The sequence below is a fragment of the Lonchura striata genome, chromosome 11 (assembly GCF_050655825.1).
Source record: "Lonchura striata isolate lonStrDom1 chromosome 11, ASM5065582v1, whole genome shotgun sequence".
In the NCBI taxonomy this organism is placed as follows: domain Eukaryota; kingdom Metazoa; phylum Chordata; class Aves; order Passeriformes; family Estrildidae; genus Lonchura; species Lonchura striata.
The window spans coordinates 8,364,571-8,382,471 of record NC_140713.1 but is presented as its reverse complement, the minus strand read 5'-3'; the positions used below and the strand labels follow the sequence as shown (position 1 = coordinate 8,382,471).

General features: G+C 51.8%; 1 protein-coding gene across 17 annotated transcripts in view; it reads right to left on the bottom strand.

Moving 5' to 3' along the window:
• Positions 1 to 17,450, bottom strand: part of LOC144247093 (axonemal central pair apparatus protein HYDIN-like) — a 39,687-nt gene extending 22,237 nt beyond the window's left edge. For 14 of the 17 annotated variants that reach the window (XM_085589168.1, XM_085589179.1, XM_085589165.1 and 11 more), the window contains exons 1-18: positions 17,244 to 17,449; positions 15,452 to 15,557; positions 14,238 to 14,363; positions 13,864 to 13,983; positions 13,596 to 13,730; positions 13,196 to 13,395; positions 11,286 to 11,410; positions 10,504 to 10,705; positions 9,894 to 9,969; positions 9,442 to 9,541; positions 8,828 to 8,946; positions 7,577 to 7,800; positions 6,664 to 6,731; positions 5,644 to 5,879; positions 4,849 to 4,949; positions 4,330 to 4,465; positions 3,604 to 3,768; positions 1,239 to 1,391 (exon numbers count right to left, since the gene is read on the bottom strand). In XM_085589168.1, coding sequence (XP_085445294.1) covers positions 1,239 to 1,391; positions 3,604 to 3,768; positions 4,330 to 4,465; positions 4,849 to 4,949; positions 5,644 to 5,879; positions 6,664 to 6,731; positions 7,577 to 7,800; positions 8,828 to 8,946; positions 9,442 to 9,541; positions 9,894 to 9,969; positions 10,504 to 10,705; positions 11,286 to 11,410; positions 13,196 to 13,395; positions 13,596 to 13,730; positions 13,864 to 13,983; positions 14,238 to 14,363; positions 15,452 to 15,523 — 2,358 coding nt within the window. In that variant the 5' untranslated portion in view covers positions 15,524 to 15,557; positions 17,244 to 17,449. Of the gene's footprint in view, positions 1 to 1,238; positions 1,392 to 3,603; positions 3,769 to 4,329; positions 4,466 to 4,848; positions 4,950 to 5,643; positions 5,880 to 6,663; positions 6,732 to 7,576; positions 7,801 to 8,827; positions 8,947 to 9,441; positions 9,542 to 9,893; positions 9,970 to 10,503; positions 10,706 to 11,285; positions 11,411 to 13,195; positions 13,396 to 13,595; positions 13,731 to 13,863; positions 13,984 to 14,237; positions 14,364 to 15,451; positions 15,558 to 17,243 lie in introns of all 17 variants that reach the window. The other 3 variants (XM_085589180.1, XM_085589181.1, XM_085589182.1) reach the window with 3 other exon arrangements.
• Between the last annotated feature and the right edge of the window lie 451 nt (positions 17,451 to 17,901).

The window sequence follows — 17,901 nt, the reverse complement described above, 5'->3', positions numbered from 1 at the left end:
AGGAAGCAGAACAAAACCTGCAAGACATGCCCTCTGGGCATGGCATGGCCTTCCTGAGCGGTCTGGTCCTCTGCTTTCTCACAGACCTCCCTTTACAGATGGGGCAAGAGAGCTGCAGGTGTCCCGGGGAGGGAGGAAAGGCCTTGCACCAGCACTGCTGTACAGACACAGCTCTGCAGGTCTGGCCTTGGTAGGAGCATGTGAAACCCATCCTTTACACACCACGACCACCCAGCCAAGGTGCATTGATCCCTGCAGAGGCTGGAAGCAGAATTCCATTGTGGAGTCAGGATTGCCCTGGCAATCCTCCATTTTGGGGTAACATTTATCCCCTAAACAGCTGGAAAAGCAGGAAGAGGAAAATTCACCCCGCTCCTCCTCAGCCCAGGAGGCTGAGCCTGAACTCTCACACAACACCTGGTGCTTTATCCACAAATACAAACAAGTCCACAGTGTCAGGCTTGGTTTTAACCAGCTCCAGAAGTTGAACCCACCCAAGACAGAGAAGATCAACTCTCCTTTCAAAGCTTTTTTCAAGCCTCTCCCAGATGCCCCATCCAGCAGGGAGCACATCCCACTCAGCCCTAAGCCACGCACCCTTCCTGGCTGCTCCTCCTGCCAGAGGAGCAGCTGCAGCTCCAGCCCTGTGACTTGTCCCCCTGTGTGACCTCCACGAATGAAACAACCTTCCTCTGCAGGTGGTCTCCAGAGATATTCTGCAATGCTACAGAGACCACAGGCTCTGGGGCTGCACAACCCTCACAGGTGCTTTTGTTTGCAACAGCCCTACTGGTTTGACCCACAGGAGTGCTGAAAGTTGCCTTGGCACGAGCACTTGGAGGGCAGATCTCACCGCCTGCTTTCTGCCATTAACACGAGTTTGGCACAAAGCAAATGCAGATGGAATGGGGAGTGCATGGGGAAATCCATGCCCTCTCAGGAGCAAAGAGCCACAGGCTTCTCTTGAGCTCAGAGCTCCAAAAACATGACTTGCACAGCTGAGTATCTTCCACAAGAGAGAACTTGCAAACAGGATCCAGACCCATTTCTGCTCCAGCCTCTCTGCAAACTCTTTCACAGAGGTGTGCCTGAGATCCTGGCTCCACTTGCTTGCACTCGGATGGAATATCTTGCTTCCACTCACACAGAACATTAAAGAAACATTGCATACAGAAAACAAGTCAAGGGCTGCTAGTAGCCAGCACTCTTCCCTGGAAAACAGCCTCACAGACACTTACCATCTTTGCCTGGAAGCTTGCAGGAAGGTCACACTGATTGGCGAGGCAGACAGTTTTGGAACGATCTTTTAAGACTGGGATAGAGCCAAAGTTAATCTCCGTTGGATAGACATAGACAACGGGTCCCTGGCCAATGCACTCTAAATGGATTTCCTGTCCCAGGAAGAAGGTAGGAAAGTTTAAAAAAAGCATGCAACAAAGGCAGTTTTAAAAACATAGCCAGCTCTAAGAGCATTCCTAGCCTGGGGATAACGATGGCCATTTGAAGCTGTCAGTGATGCAGACTGAAACAGAAGGCCTGGAGCAAGTGTGGGGTCTGCAGTGATCCACCTGAAAGCCACAAGCTCCCGTTATCATCAGGGGACAAACAAGTGCTGTTTGCCATGCTTGCTTCTTCACACCTCCTCCACATTGCTATTTCCTCCACCTTCTGCCTGCTTTATTCACGGCTCCATCTTGGCCCAAACCACCTCCCTAACTTTTGCTGCTGCACAGCCATCCCTGAACACCAAGTTCTTTAAAATTCAAAAAGCTACACTGCTTGCTGAAACCAGCACAAGTCAGAAGCAAAGCAGGCTCTTCAGAGTAGAGATGAGACAAGTTAGCTGCCTTCAGTTGGTGCTTATGTGTAATCTTCATATATATGAGTAGGGGGTATTAATCAGTAATTGCATCATAATTCAGGTAGTTTTTCCTTCAAAAAAGAAGTCTGAACTGACTTAAGAGTAGTCTGAAACTCAAAAGGATTCCTCTTGCAAAGCTGGCACAGACGGTGGGGACAACGAACATGGATCCCTTTGCCAAACTACCTGCTCCCACTGGTGGAAACCAGGACAGTTTCTTGAGTCTTGTTGGATTTCCCTGGTCCTAAATACCCCAACTCTTACACAGGACTCAAATGCATAAACCTCACAACACCAGTAAGATTCACTGGAGGGCTTGGAGTATGATTTGACTACAGAAGAAGCCAGCCTCCATCATGTCAAACCTTTAGTGAGGTCTGACTTGAGGGAATGGCATTGACAGCTGCCAGAATGACCTTCAGTCAGAAGGAGCAGCATCCAGAAATAATACACATCCCTTTGGGACATACATGAGCGTGCAAAGAAGAGACAGAAAGCATGTAGCGTGGCTGGTACCTCCACAATAAGGAACTAAAGCCCTGCATGATGAAGGATCTTTTATCCCTCTGGGAGAAGGGAGGCCCAGGGGGCTGCAGCCTGGCTGATGCTGCCCAAGGCTCCCTGGAAGAAGAAGCTGGAGGGAGGAGCTCTGCCTCAGCAGCTGGCTTAGCTTCCAGGTGACAGTGGGGCAGAAGCAGCAGAGGCAGGGCAGAGCCCTTTGGAGATGAGCAGAATAGCAGCTGGAGGATGCCTGGCCCGGCTTCAGTTAGTGTGTGACAATGGGATAGATCCTCACTGAGGAAAAGGCTTATAAAACCACACAAACCCTTCAGCTGCAGTATTCTTCAAAGGGACAAGAACAGCCCTGCTCACCAGCGTTCCAGGCAATGTGACACACAGGAACGAGAATAAAAGCAACCTTGTCCTCAGTGGTATTGCTACATACACACAGCCACATCCTGCAGCCCTGCTGCCTTTGGTGGGGTGATCCTGTCACAAACCAGACTATTTAGGGATGAAGAGCACCCCTGCCTGGCAGACTGGGCCTGTATTTTGTAGTCACTTTTGCTGTTATGATATGTGCCTCTTCTAGGAGTTCTTTTAGGATCTTCTTTAGAATCCTTAGAATCTTCTTTAGAATCTTCAGAGTCCTCTTTTAGGAGGCTTTAGTTCAGAAATTTCTTGCCTTATCCATTTTCAAACTTGCTGGAAGAAACAAGCAAAGTCTGTGCTCCAGATGCAAGTTGTGTGGACATTCCTATAGTTTTGGCTGGCCTTTGTTGAGGAGATATGATGGGTGGGGTCTGAGGGACCTGGCTTTCAGAGAAGCCTTAGTCCAGCTCGGCACAAAACATTCCTTCAGTGTGGTCTGGCATACAGTGCTTGCTTTAGCAGGATTCAGGGATGTCCCTGTGTGATCCTGAACAGCTGTAATGAAGCAGCACTTGTGCTCATCTGATAACACGGCACAGTGTGAGACCCAGGGGCTGCTCTGGGTTTCAGACTGGGGCTGTTATCCCATCTCCCACATTTGTAACCATATGCTGTGTCAGGCACTGAGGTTGCCACCTCTGAGGCTTCCGCTCTTCCTCTTTTCTAGGCATAAGCTGCTGCTTGTGCCACCAGTCCCTTCTGTCCTTGTCCACAGCAGCCATAGATCACAAGTTCCTGGAAGAATCCCTGTGCAGCTTACACCCCACTGGGATGAGATGCTCAAGGCACACATCTCCCCTTGCTCTCACCAGTGGGGATCCTCCTCTCCCAAACACGGCGAGCTCGGCGGTGATGCTGCACTCTCCCACCAAGCGGGCCAGGAGTGCAATTAGGATCTCCTCCGAACTGTGAGCCTTGATAATCCCAGTTGCCATGGAGTTGCAGTACCACGTAGCAGCCTCCAGACTTCTCTCCTGGAAGGGACAGAATCAAAAGCAACTTCAGAACTGAGGAAACTTTAATCTCCTTAACCTGTACCCACAAGAGCAACTCCCACACGCTTGGAAAAATTCTCAGGAGAAAGCAAAAAGGCAAAAAACAAGATGCAAGGTGTAGGATGTGATCTGCTTCCATTGGTTGTCCCGTGTTGCCACCCCTTTGCGCCCCCACCCTTTTTAGTTGAAGCCAGACCCCATTTTCTCTGGCACTTGTCCCTGGCTGGTTCCTGGAACAAAACCTCCTTGGGCTTCACACAAGTGTCCTCTCCTTGGTCCCTTCCCCTTGGCTCCTCGTAGCACCTCCGTGCGAGCGCTGCCCACGCCGCTGCCCACGCCGCCCCCGGGAGCCTCGGCACAGAGCCGGGGCGGCCGCTCCCGTGGCCCTCCCCGCCACAGCGGGGGATTGCCCGCCGGCGCTGCGGCACCAGCGCCGCACGGAAGGTGCTGCACAAACCGGCCAGGTCTGACCAAACCCTTTCATTCCCCAGTAACCCTCTCAGTAACAGCTGAGGGGACGAGATGGATGCAAGGCCAAACCTGAGGGAGAAGGCAGTAGCAGCCAGGAAAGTCGCTGTCATTCACAAGGGTCAGCTTCTTCACACGGGAGACCCCTAGAAAGCAGCGCCCGAAGGACACCACAGGGTCGAGCACTCGCAGTGTAGGAGCGACGCATCTGGGCAAAGAAATGATCCCAAGGGAATTAGAGAGACTGACAGCATGGAGGTAGCAAACCAATGCAGCAGGGTGCTCACAAGCCAGCACATGTTCACCACTTGCAGGAAGGAGGACAGCCAGCCCTTGGGAAGTTTGTTCCATTTCAAGCACCAAATCCCAGGGCAATGATTAATTTATTCCTGCTCCCTTCAGAAAAAGGCCTAGGGCCATGCCTGGCTGTGAGCAGGGAGCATCTCACCATGGGCTGCTTTCTTAGCACTCTGCTCATGTCTAGATGGGCAGATCCAGCTCATGAAGCAACACTCCTCCTCTGAGCTGCAGCCAGGCAGCGTGCTTGGATGCACGAGGAAGGACAAGCAGGTGCAGGAGAAGTGTTGGTACCTGGCTGTGAGGGGCAGTGCAAACGCCGCCTTGCCAACATCATCCACGTCCAGCACCAGCTCCAGCTTGTACTCTCCAATGGTGTTGGAGCACAGGGTGACCTGGTACAAGAGAAAAGAAGTGTAGCAAGGATTTACTCACTCCCAAAATCTCATCACTCATGGCTGCTGTCCTCCAATTCTTCTTCCATGGTAGACAAAGGGAGGATTTTGCTCTAATTCTTCTGCTGGTCCATAAGTAGAGCACAGTCTTTGGGAGTAAAAAAAGCTCTCTGGCAAGATCAGATTTGCTAAAGGGAGTAATTTTTCACCTGACTACAATGACATAAATGCAGAAGAAGCCTGTTGTCTTGAATGGACTGAGTCCAGCTTTACAGCAGGAATACAGCAGTGAATACAACTCATCTGTACAGTGAATACAACTCATCTGCTGCCCAGGAGATGAGAAAGGAGACCAGGAAAAAAAAGAAAACTGCTTTCTACAATGGTATCTCTCTCTTTAATGCAACCTTGTTTTCATCCTTCCTCTGCCCACTTGCAATCAAAGAAATCTCTCTCAAAAAGCACAAGAATGGCTTCAGTACTTGACCATATGGCACGTGATCTCACCTTATGATTTTGGAAACAACACGGTGCTCCTTGAGGAACATCCCGAGGAAGCCAGCCAGCAGAGGCCTCTCCCCAGTGCAGATCTCTCACTCACACAGGGCTCCAAGTGCTCAAAGCTGGCACCAGAGCTAAAGCCCTCCCACACTCCAGGGAAACTTCAGCCCCACCCACTGGACTCTTCCCATACCTTGATATCCTGGGCTCCCAGGGCACGGATGCTCCCCCTGCAGGGGCTTATGGTAAATTCCCTTGGCCTTGTAGGACTTCGGGCTTCCTTCCTCCAAACCTGGCTACTGGGATTGAGTATGTTCACAGAGACGTCAATGCTGGGCTCTCCCAAGCCATCCCCAGGAATGCGGAGGTTGAAGACCATGGGTATCAGGGAGGTGTTAGACAGACGACACTTCAAGGTGCGAGGAAAACCTAAGAAAATGACACAAATATCCACTTAGCCATCAATATTGCATGATTCCTGATGTGAATATCCTGGTGGGAGAAAACTGTGCTTGGATTTTGCTTCTTTGTTATCTGAACTACAGCTCATTGCAGTGGATCTATGGCTTGGCCGGCCAGCTCTGTGTGAAGGAGACATCTCCCACAGCCTGCTTACCAAGAGTCATTTAAACCCACATGACGAGGAAAAACCAAGTGCAGGCACAGCCCAGGGCTTCTCCATGCCCATCAGCAGAGATCACTGCCAGCTCCTGCAGTGACTCCAGCAGGGAGGCAAGAGAGGCACGAAAAGGACAAGTGGCACAAAACAGGCACGAGGGAGGCACAAAAAGGATGGCACAATCTCAAATGCCACTGAGGTGACCACGTGCAGACAACATTCAGCAGGGCAGTTAAAAGAAACAAAGATAAAACAGCTGCCCCCAGCTGAAGAAACCTTAGGAATAAAACCCGATTAATCAGGATGAATCTGCTCTTACAGAACCACATTCCTGCCTGGTGCCTTTCTTTACTGTGCCACTTATTCAAAGGGAGACAAGAAGTGGCCAAACAGTGATGCTGACTTTTTATTCCTTTGGTCCTGTTTGCTCTCACGATGGCAAAAGGGTACCTGAGGCACCAGCAGCCCTGGAAGTAACACCCTGAAGAGGCTGTGCTGGAGAAACACGAGTGATGAATGCTCTTATGTCCAAGTGCTCCATTTCAGCACCACACCAAGCTCTGACACTGTGCTGCGAGCCCAGGGCACACTCACCACAGGAGATGTCACCGAAGTGCAGGGCGGGCACATCAAAATGGAAAGTCGGTCCCATCACGGAGCCCCTGCGAGGACAAAGGCAGGGAGGCAGTGCCTCTGTTAAAGGGAATCACAAAGGCTTCTCGTGCCCTTAGGGAGGGGCTGGCTAATAGCTGCTGGCAGAGCCACCCTGGGTTTCAGATCAACCCAGCACCCTGCGCTCAGCACAGAACCCATGTGGACAGGAGGCAGCCAAAGTGGGCACAGCAGCTGACAGACTATCTGGGAAGGCCTTGGAGCTGAAGTGAGTTTTACTTCTCCTATCATCACATTTCTTCTTTTTTTCCCACCTCTAGCCTTTGCTGAGTGAGGATTTTATCACTTGCCATGGGATGATGCCCCTGTCCTTGGCACAGTTCCCTGTCTCCCACATCAGCCCTTTCCTGGCTGTGGAAAGGAGCTACCAGGGCACTCTCTGCACAGGAGCTGAGAGCACGGCTTGTGCCCCACAGCATGGCTGTGAGAGGTGAGGTGAGGCTGCTGCTGCTGCCCATCTGGGATGGATTATTAACACAAGTTTTTACAAACACTGCTGCTGGTGCAGAATCACCCAGGCTGGCCCATCTCCGAAGCCCTGGGGGCCTTGCTGGCTGTGCAGGAGGACATCCCAGAGCAGCTACTGCCCAGAGCTGATCCATCCCGCTGCCTGCCACAGCCTAAGCAGCAGACACCCCTGCAGGGAGGAGTCACTCCATCTCCTGGCTACCCACACAGGGCAGCAGGCACGCCCACACTAAAGGATGTCAGAGCCAAGACTAAGACCTCAGGCAACACCTTTTTTCTCTGCTCCCCCACAAAATGAAGTAGATGGAAGGGGATTACCAAGACACAGCTACAGATGAGACCAGCAAGCTCCCAAAGCCCTCCTCACCTGATAGTCAAGGTCACAGGCTTAGGGGATTTATGCACGTAGAAGCAGAATTCTTCCTTAAACTGCCCCAGCATGGTGGGACAGAAGGAGATTTGGATGACCTGGAGCCCATGCGGTGCCACAATGCCCTCCTGGGGCAGGAAGCTGAAAAAGGAGCCCATGGCTGTGCTTGGAGGGATGAGGCTGAAGGAAGCATCAATGGGCCCTTTGTTCAACAGGACCGCCTGCAGCAGTAGAAAAGCAAAGTGGAAATACATGAGGAATCTTCCTTTCTTAACCCAGTCTGAGTCACTTCCAAATTAAACCGTTAACACCTGTAAAAGGCAGGAGATCCCCTGTGCTGCTGCATGGCAAAAGCCAAAAAATACAATTTTGTATGGCTTTGGGGTTTTCATGCAAAGCAGTGATAACTTCACATAACCAGAGTCACTCTGGGGTTTTCCCACTGGCACTGACAGTCCACTCTGACCAGCAGCACAGAGCTGCTCAGCATCACCAAGTTCAGTCACAGCTGGCCCTCAGAGCAGCACTGGGCATGGCAGCATTCCCAGTGACATCAGCACAGAGCTGCTGCTGCTGCTGCTGCTCCAAGTGTGCCCAGCCCCACCACGGGCAGGGCACCTTCAGCTTCCATTGCAGCCCAACCTGTTCACTGCAGGTGGGAGAAACCAGAAGCAAAGATGTAGAAAGTTCTTTGCTTCCTTCCCAGAAACACTTTGCTCTTTCTAGAGCCAGAGGTACACCATGGCTGAAGTGTGGTGAGGGACTGCTCAGCAAAGGAAAGCACTGCCAAGCACTTTGACCAGTGCTGAGCCAGGCAGGTGGATTCGTGACTCCCACCAAGAGGCAGGAGGGACATGACTGAAAACTGTTTGCAATGCACTTGAACTCAAATGCAGCCAGTTTGTTCCAGCTGCTTTTGGACAGCCTGAGCACAAAGGTGATTTGTGGCTGGGACTGGAACATGCAGCTTTTTGTCCCAGTGTTGCTTTCATGTGTCAGGCGGTTTTGCAGGAAGCCTTCCAGCTGACCTCCAAGGTAGACTGCCCAAAAGAAGGGATTGGGCTTTCACGAACAACAGACACACCTTTCTGACCCCATCCAAAAGATCGAGATTCCAAGAAACCCCCCCACATTTGACCAGGATCACAACTACCCAAGTTGCCAGGAATTGACAGGTCCACACTGTGGACCTGTGAATTCACTGCTACCCCAGGAGCCACCAGGATCCACCTCAAGGCTGCTGCTCACCTTATATCTGTGGGTTACTCTGATAGAAACCTCCCCAATGTTCAGTTCCTCAAAGTAGGAGTGGAGCCGGGGCCCGAGACCTTCCCCTGTGAGGAACAGGGGCAGCCTGTTCTCACGGCCTGGGGAGAGATTTCTATTTCAATACAGTAATTCCTTCTGTAATCCTGCATTTTCCAGGCTGCCTCAGTGCTAGTCCCTGTCCCTGAGCTGCATGGGACCAGCTCCTGATGTCCCAGGAGAAGATCTGGACCCTTCTCTTCCCTCAGGAGATATGGTACATCCCTAGAGACCATCCATTCTTCTCCCCCTCTGTTGAGAGTGAAACTTTAGGAAATGCCAGAAATTTTCTGCTTCCTCCTTCTGGGTGCACCTCAGAGAGTGTTTTTCCCAAGGGAGGAGGAGCACACTAAATACAGGCAGCATTCAGAACAGCTGAGAGGGAAAAAATCAGAATAGAGGAGATGCCCTGGAAGCTGCAGGGACAGTGGGCATGTGCCAGCACTGCCCTGCTGCCCACGGACCCTTGGCAGCAATGACACAGGAGCCCAGTGATCTGGGGGAGTATTTGCACCTCGCCTTCCCTGCGCTGAGAGAGGCAGCGGAAGGAGCCGTACCTGAGATGTCGCAGTAAACCGCTCGCTCATAGGCACGGGCTTCCTGGGGCTTGAAGGACACGCTGATCTCAGCCCAAAAATTCGGCCTGATCTCGCCCTCCTAAAGCAGAAGGAGACAGCAAAACATTTCTCTTCAGACCTCACATTTCTTGGTTTCAACCACAGTCCTGTAAGGCATTCTTTAGAGCATCAGCGACAGGCAAGGAGTGAGTAACTCTCATCAATAACACTGAGAACAGAGTTTGGAAGCTTTAGTCAGGCTCCTGATGCCTGCCAGGAGCCCACAGGGCAGAAACGCTTTTTGCAACCAGCTCTCTGACCTCTCCAGAATGCAGATTATTTCTCTCTTGGCACACAAAGCCAGCTGAGGCAGGGATCAGTCAAGTGACCTTATTCAGGGATGTGGAGGAAGAGGAGGAAGAGAAGAAGGGAGCTTCTCAGCCATCCCTTACCTTTGGCTCAAGGGAGAAAATGCCATCAGAGAGCACCATGGGATCTTCTCTGACCTCTGCCATCTCATTCTGGAGGCTGCGGGTGAGAAGAGCAAAGCGTTCTCCGTGAGTACTGTCCACTCCCTACTCCTTCAGAAAATCATACAACTTCTCCTTTTGCTGCTGATACTGCCTGTGATACTGCCTGCAGCCACAGGAAAGACAAACCCAGCAAGTTGTTTAACAAGCCATGGCTTTGCAGAGAGAAGTGGAAGTGCCACGAGCAGCTCCTCAGCAAAGGGCTGACCCTGAGCCATGGGGTCCCAAATGGATCAGAGGGTCACTTGTTGTTCAGTCCACACTTGCAGGCTCAGGAGAGGTTTCCAAAGGCAGCAGCCCTCAAGAGAACCTCCTGGCTCAAAGCCTCTGTCACAGCTGAGGAAGAATCCACCAGCAACCTCAGGCAGCTTTTCCTGACACACAGCTGCTTGGGGGAGGCAGGTGGAGATGGGATGCTTTACTTACCCTAAGCCATTCAAAAGCACCCTGCATCCTCCTGAAATCTCCTGAGGCTGTATGCTATTTTACCCTTGGGCAATGGATGTCACTGAAATGGATCTTTCAAACCTACCTCAGCTCCAGCTGATCCTCCTCTTGCCCACTGTCAACAGCCTTCCACTGGAAGCAGACTGTGATGTCACTCATATTGTGGATGCGCACAGCTGTGTGGTTTGACAGGCTGACGTACGTCTTCTCAAAGCTCACAGTGTACTGGTCCAGCCTGATGTGGGCATCCACAGCTCTTCCATGAAGGCTTGTGTGGGTGTCTTCACCTGGAACAAAGCAAAGGGCAGTCTTTGCTCAGCTCGCTGGTTGATGGAAGCACAAGGAACACAGCGAACCACAGGTAATAGAAAAAACTGTCACAGCTTTTAGCTGAGTGAGCAGCTCCATGGATCAGTACATTTATCACAAGCTGAGAGCTGCATCTGCACAGCAGGAGGATGTCCTGAACAGCCTGCCAGCATTTCACCCTCTAGAACAGACCCCTACCAAAGGCTTCCTCGTTTCCAGAGCTTTCAAACCTTCATTATTCCCAACCAACTCCTGGGATTCATCTGAGCTCAGACTTCAAGCTCATCATTCCTGTTGCAGGTGAGTAGCCGAGTGTTTCCCAGGCCAGATGTAAACAACAAATATCAGACATGCTCTCTAGAAATGGCATTTCTATGGATCTCTACAAAGATCAAGATGGCAAACTATATGACTACAAACAAGATGACTACAAAAGGAACACCATGAAAACTATCATCATCTCCCTCTTTAAACCCATGGCCACAGCAGCCTTTCTGCTTAGAAAGGGCTCTGCTCTGAGGGATGCAGAGAGTGCCCTCGGCAGTGCCCAGCTCTCACCTGTGTCGTAGTGCACCACAAGGGATGCGGAACAGTCACCGGTCTTCAGTGGCTGAAATCCCACTGTCACCTGCACGGCGTCACCGACGGCCAGAGCTCCCGTGGCCGGAAGGACAGAGAAAGGGCTGCAACACAGAGACAGCAGGACTCTTGGGGACATCTGGGGATGTTATCCCTTCTGCAGTCCACTTCACTTCTGCTCACTTGTGCAAGCAAAGAGCAAAGCAGCCACAGTCAGCAGAAGACAGAACAGACAGGGTCAGAAACAGCCACTGACTCCAGTGTGAGGAGATCCAGCCCTCACAAGATCCTCTGGGATGAAATGACCTCATCTCCCCCATACTCTGCATCCAGCTCTCTGCAATGAGGCTCAAGGGTCATTTGCATCTTGCTTACTTTCATCAAGCATCAGCTCCCCTTACTGACAGAGCTGGGCAAAAGTTATGGCCATGAGGATACTGAGGACCAAGCTGGCAATTTTGTGACCAAGGCTCTCAAAGTTCAGCTGCACTTTTGGTAAATGCTGTGTGCAAGGAGGCTGCAATCTACTTCAAGTCCTGTGGTACAGTTATCTGCTCTAGCCAGACGTTCTTTTGTCCACTGCTGCCTTAACTGCCATGATTAAATTATTTGATTTGGGGAGAACTGATCTCATTAAAAGTTGCCCCCAACCCAAGGAAGACTGAAAAGTTATGGCTAATTGAATTGCCTCATCTGTTCACTAACACCTATTGCAGGAAGAAACCCAAATATCATCTCATCTTAACATAGATGACTTTCAAGTGATGGTGTTACAGCTGACATCAAACAGCATTGACTATTTTAATAAATCCAGTCTGTTAGGTTAAAGCAGCTCCATCTCTGTGCTGAAAAATACAGTCAGCAGATCACAAGCTCCATCTTTCCCTCTGTCACTGCACCCAGGCTCTATTTAATCCACTTCAATATTTCATTCCCCAAGCTCAGAAACTCTTTAAAACCCTAGCAAGCAGGATCCAACATGCTCTGTAGTACCCATTAGAACATATGGCAAGCACATTGTAAAAGGATACCAGACTTTCTTGGGTATTTCTTTTGGTGGTGGCAAAACAAGAGCTGGAAATCCCAGAGAAAACCTGTGCACACATTTACAAGTTCCTGCCTACATATTTGCAGAGTCAAAAGCAGCAGCCTGTTTGAACAGCATCCCAGCAGCCTGCTTCAATAGCTTTGGCAGGCTTTGGTGGAAGCTCCTCTCAGACCCCATGTTTCACAACAGAAAAGTCAATTTGCCTTTTGACCTCTGTTTTGCCAGGGGAAAAAAAAAAAAAAATCAAAGCCACTCAGCTGCCTAAGCTTAGACAGCAGGTCTGTGCTGCATTCCTGACCTCAGCTCCTACAGCAAGACCTCCAGGATCACAGAACCCTCCACTCACCACCAGCCAACTGAACTGGTTTCCTTGCAGATACGGTGTCAAAGATGCATCACCCTCTCCAGTTCAGCCAACAGGAGAAACACTGATTGTCTTCTGAGACTGACAGGACCAGCACAGGCTGTCCGCAGCACAGCTGACATGAGGCATCTCATGAGAGGAGCACTGGAAAGCCACGTGCCTGTGGCGTCCCAGAGAATGGGTCTATTTGGCTGACAGTGGTGAGTAAGCATTTCAGAAACTGCTTCTGCTCAGGAGGGTGCATGCCAGATACTAACATGTTCCAGCACCCTCCAGGAAATCTGGGACAGAGAAAGCTCAATGGCTTCATCCTGTTGAAAACATGAGAAGCAACAGCAAACCCCACACGTCCTGCCCATTTCCAGCCAGGCTGCAGAGCAGCAGCTGCCCTGCTCTCCTTCCTTTTGCTGCTCTTTCCCAACTCTGTTATCACCCAAGGGTGAGATCCTTTGCCCAAGGATAGATGAGCTGCCTCACCTCTGGGTGCTCAGCTGGTAGTGAGCTGCCCGGTTACCCACATTGCGAACCAGCAGGGTTTTCTGGCTGCAGTACTTGACCGGGCATTTGGAGAAGTCCAGCTGGTCAGGGAAGTCCAGGATGGCTCGGGCACAAATGGCCCGAATTGGCACAATGAACTCTTCCCTTTCACTGGTGCAGAGGAGCTGGTGGAAGTAATCCTGCAGGAAAAGAAACTGTCTCAGCACAGGGCATTTATCCCCATGTTCAGCATGGACAAAGAGGATCTCCCAGTTCTAGATCCCGTGCAACTCCACGGAAACCAGCACAGCTCCTCAAAACCCAGGCCAGATGCCCTGAATCCAGCCTTGCAGGTTCATTTCCACTGAAGACAACAATCTTTTGGCACCTCCAGACTCACCTTGTTCTGCTCAGGGCTGAAGAGGATGCGGACAGTGACAGAGAGACCCGGTGGCACCTTGCGGTACACGCCACTGGGGCCCACCAGCTGGAAATAAGGTGAGCTCTCCAAGGTGACCTTCATCACGCGAGGAACCTGAAGGAGAGACATGGAATGATGCTTTTGCCACTTGCAGAGACAGGTGGGCATGCCCTGGTGCCATCCTTAACCACCCTTCTCCGTTCTCCTCTTCCAGCAAAGCCTTAAACCTCCATGTCCCTGAACTTACCTTGTCCCTGTTCCTCAGAACCACGGGCACTTCACAGACCTCACCAGGAGTGTAGTTCTGAAACACCACCTCTGGTGGGCAAAGCTGAAATGAGCTCTGCTGTGGGTCAGCTGCTGACAACTGCAAGGAGAGCCCAGAGAGAGCAGGGAGAGGTTCAGCTGCTGCGAGGAAGATTCTGCTCTGATCCCCAGTCAAGTACAGACTCTGGGTGAGTACATCTGCCCCACCCACACCGGACAAACAGTGGCGCTTCCACCTCTGCCCTGGGCTCATCAAAAGCTCCTGGAGCACACTCTGAGCAGGCTCATGCCAAGCTGCTCTTTTGGCATCCTCCTCAATGATCACATCAAACAGCAAGGGCAGGGAAAGGCTACCTTGTGATGGGAGGTCTCACGCTTGTCTTGAGGCTGGGCAATCAGAGGCAGACTCACCTTCTTAGCTCTGGCCAGCAGCTGCTTGGTGCTGAGAGACATCTCCTTCTGGAAGGCAGAGGGAGTCAGCTAAAAGGCAAAAAACCAGCAAGAGTCTCAGAAATTCCTTTGTTTATGGAGGCTTTTCTTGCACTTACAACTGATGAATAATTTGTGATCACAAGGAACTAGAACAGTTCTGGAAGCCCTGGAAGTTACCTGCTGAAATACTTTGCACCAATAGATTAATAATACAGAGGGCAATGCACATACTCCAACCACATGGCTGTGTCCCATTAGTCTCTGCATGATTTGATGTGACATGTCTGGGGACTTCTGCTCTTTGGGCATTTGTTTCCTCACTGGAGTGAGGCAGTGACCTTTTCAGAGAGTGGGGACGAGCTCTCAGAACTCCCCTAACTCCGTCCCTGCACAACACTCAAAGCTCACAGCGAGGAGATCGCACTGCTGGGTGAGTCCAAGAGATGCAGAAAGCAAAGTTGTACCAAGAGTGAGGTGCAAAGGAATGTGTCCGAGTTTTTGTTCTCTCTGCTCATTAGCATTTGTTTTCTCTCTCTGGGCTCACAGGCCCCTCCACAGAAGAAAACAGAGGGATCTCCTTGACAGAGCCTCAGCAGTGGGGCATCTTCACTCCAGTGAGCTCCAGACACCAAGGGACCTCTGTGGCCCTGACTCCAGTGCTGCCTGCAGGGCTGGATCTGCGGCCACACAGGAGATGAGAGAGAACAGCTGGCCTGGAAGCTCTTCCAGCTGGGACCAGCCGTGTCTCTCAAGGCTTTGAGCATTGTTTGAGCTTCCCCCCCCACATGCCCAGGTGCCCACAGGCAGGTTGGTCAGGGCAGCACAGGTGAGTGTCCAGCCTGACAGAAGGAATTGCTGTGGCAAAGGGAAAGGGAAAGAAGCACTTGCTCAGGGCTTCAGCTGCACATTGGTTTCACTTGGCTCCAGTGGCACAGCCAGGCAGGATGCTGGACTGTCCCTGAAACATCACACAGCCTTCCCTGCTGCCCCAGGACAGCATCCACCAAGAGCAGGAGCAGGGCACAAAGAGGTGGTGAGGGGGTCTGCAGCTTCACAGCGCTGCTGACAGCAGGGGCAGGGAGAGGAGGGACACGAGGGGAGTTTCCAGCCTTAACACAGCCCCAGTGGCTACTCACAGTGTCAGGCTTCAGTCTTTCCCTGCGCAGAAGACGAGGTGCCGGTGTCTTTTTTGGGAATCCAGAAGCCATTTCGGAAGGAGGCTATTCCCAATGAGCAACAAAACTGGAAGGAGCAACAATGGAACTCTGAGAATCCAGAACCCAATTCATGGCACATTCAAGGGATACAGTGGTGCTAAAAATATTGATATTATTTGAACATAACTAAGTGCTTGTTTGGCACAAGTAGCTAGCATTGTTAGGCCTCTAGCTGGACTTTATTTGAACTATATGGCAATGCTGTGCAATTCAAAGATGGCTCATACTGAAACCTGGAGCTAAAAAGCTGAAATATTAATAATAGTTAGAATAGAAAAAACTGTAGCTTAAATATCACTTAAAAATAGCTTGAGTGGACCTCCTCTTTCTTTAGGCTAAACAAGCCCTGCTCTCTCAGCTGCTCCTCATAGGACTTGTGAGAGACTGGAATGTTGTGGCTAATGGATTAAATATTGTGATAAAGGACTTCTTGCCCATTGCGACAAAACTGAATAAAGAAGCTGAGACCACCCAAGCCCACCCTGCCCTGAAAAGCCTCCTGACTGGAACTTGGGACTGTGAGTTAAGCTGCCTAAGGGAACTTAAGACAAGATAAAGGTGACACAACGCCAAGCTCAGGTCTGGGGAGAAGTACACAAGGCTGAGGAAGAAAACTATATCCACAACACAGCCAAACCCAGCAGCTGTCCTGAAAATCAGCTCTGTCTGCCTTCAGGCTGGGGAAGTCATAGGCCCAAACTCATCTGCTGAGGCCAGGTTTGCACACAGACCTCCCATCAAGAGAGGGGAAGGAGGAAATTTTGGGTGTGCGGTGTCACCTCTGGTAAGGGGCAGTGGACACCCATCCTCCCTCACACAAACTGGCTCAGCTCTAAAACCCCCAGCCCCAGAAGGCCACATCCAGGGCACATTCCCACCAGGGGCAGCTCAGGGGGTGTCATAACCCATCAAAGACCTCCAAAGTGCCCCCAGACCCTTCCCTGAGGCCTCGCACCAGATGACTGCATGGCAAGCCACGTAACACAACAGACCTGAAAATCCACAACCCAATTTGTGGCAGACCCAAAGGATATACTGGTGCTCAGGATTTGGTATTACTGAAAAGTAGCAAGAGACAGAGTCCAACTTGCCCAACCCAGGGAGGTACCTGGGCAGTCCCACCTTGCCCAAATCTGCATTAATCCACTGGAGTCTTACGTTTTGCGAGACCTCACCACAGAGAAAACCAGAAGAGGATTTAGTGGGATGGGATAAGATCCATGGAATGGTGATAATTTTCTACTAAATCTGTCTCTGTCATTCTCTTTCTTCTCCTCTTCTCTGCCCCGTCCCTCCCCCCTTCATTTTTCTTTCTCTCTCTCTCTTCCTCACATTTATTGTTACATAACATCCAGACTATCGACTTTGACATATGGTCTCATTTTGCACCTTAATTCAGGGGCATCTCCCTAATCATTTTAAGAACCAGATCATAACAACCCACCAAAACTTGAGCAGAACTCATTCACCTTTAAGCAGCTGAAGTAAATACTATAGGGGAAAATGGATAGACTAGTATATTTAGGAAATGTTCCATTTCTTCCGTGAGGAGAAAGCACCATCAGTAGACCCTATCTTGTTCATCCTCTTAGTTGTATACATGCCACCGAACTGAAGACTGGCATTGTCCCATGCTGTATTTCCCTTTGGCATTCTCTTTTGGAGCACAGCTGTGACAAAACCAGAAAGCACAGCTTGAGGCAATCTTTACCTTCAACTGCAATTGAGGAGTCCCTCGCAGACACCAATATTCTGCAAGTTCAGGACTCGCTGGCACGGAGCGATGCTCCGCGAACGCTTCCCTCGGGGAATGGCCGAGCGCAGCCGCCTGAAGGCGCCGGGGCTGTGAACAACCAGCCCGGGGCGAGCTCTGGGCAGCTGAGGCCGCAGCGCCGTCACAGACGCTGCGGGCCCGTCCCGGTTACCCGGCAACCGCGGAACCGACTGCGGGGCCGGGCCGGGCCGGGCCGGGGCGGTGGCGCCGGGCGGGCCTCGGTCCCGCCTCGGTCCCGCCCCGGTCCCGCCCCGGTGCCGCCCCGGCCCGGCCCGGTCCCGCCCCGGTCCCGGCCCGGTCCCGCCCCGCTGCCCCCTCGAGCCGCCCTCCATCTGCCCCGGGCCCCGCTCGCTCCCCGCCTGTTCCAGCCCTGGTCGGGAGCGGTTCGCTGCCGGGCCCGGCACGGGACGGCCCCGGCGGCAGCGCTCGATGTCGCCGGAGCCTCGGCCCGGCTCCGGCCGCGGCTCCACAGCGGGAGCCCCCCGGGTCTCGCCGCTCGTGTGCAGCGCCAGCGGCACTCAGCCGGCTGCAGGTCCTGCGCTGGCGCTCCGCTTCTCGCTCCTCTTAGGGACACACAGCGAGCAAAGGCATTCCC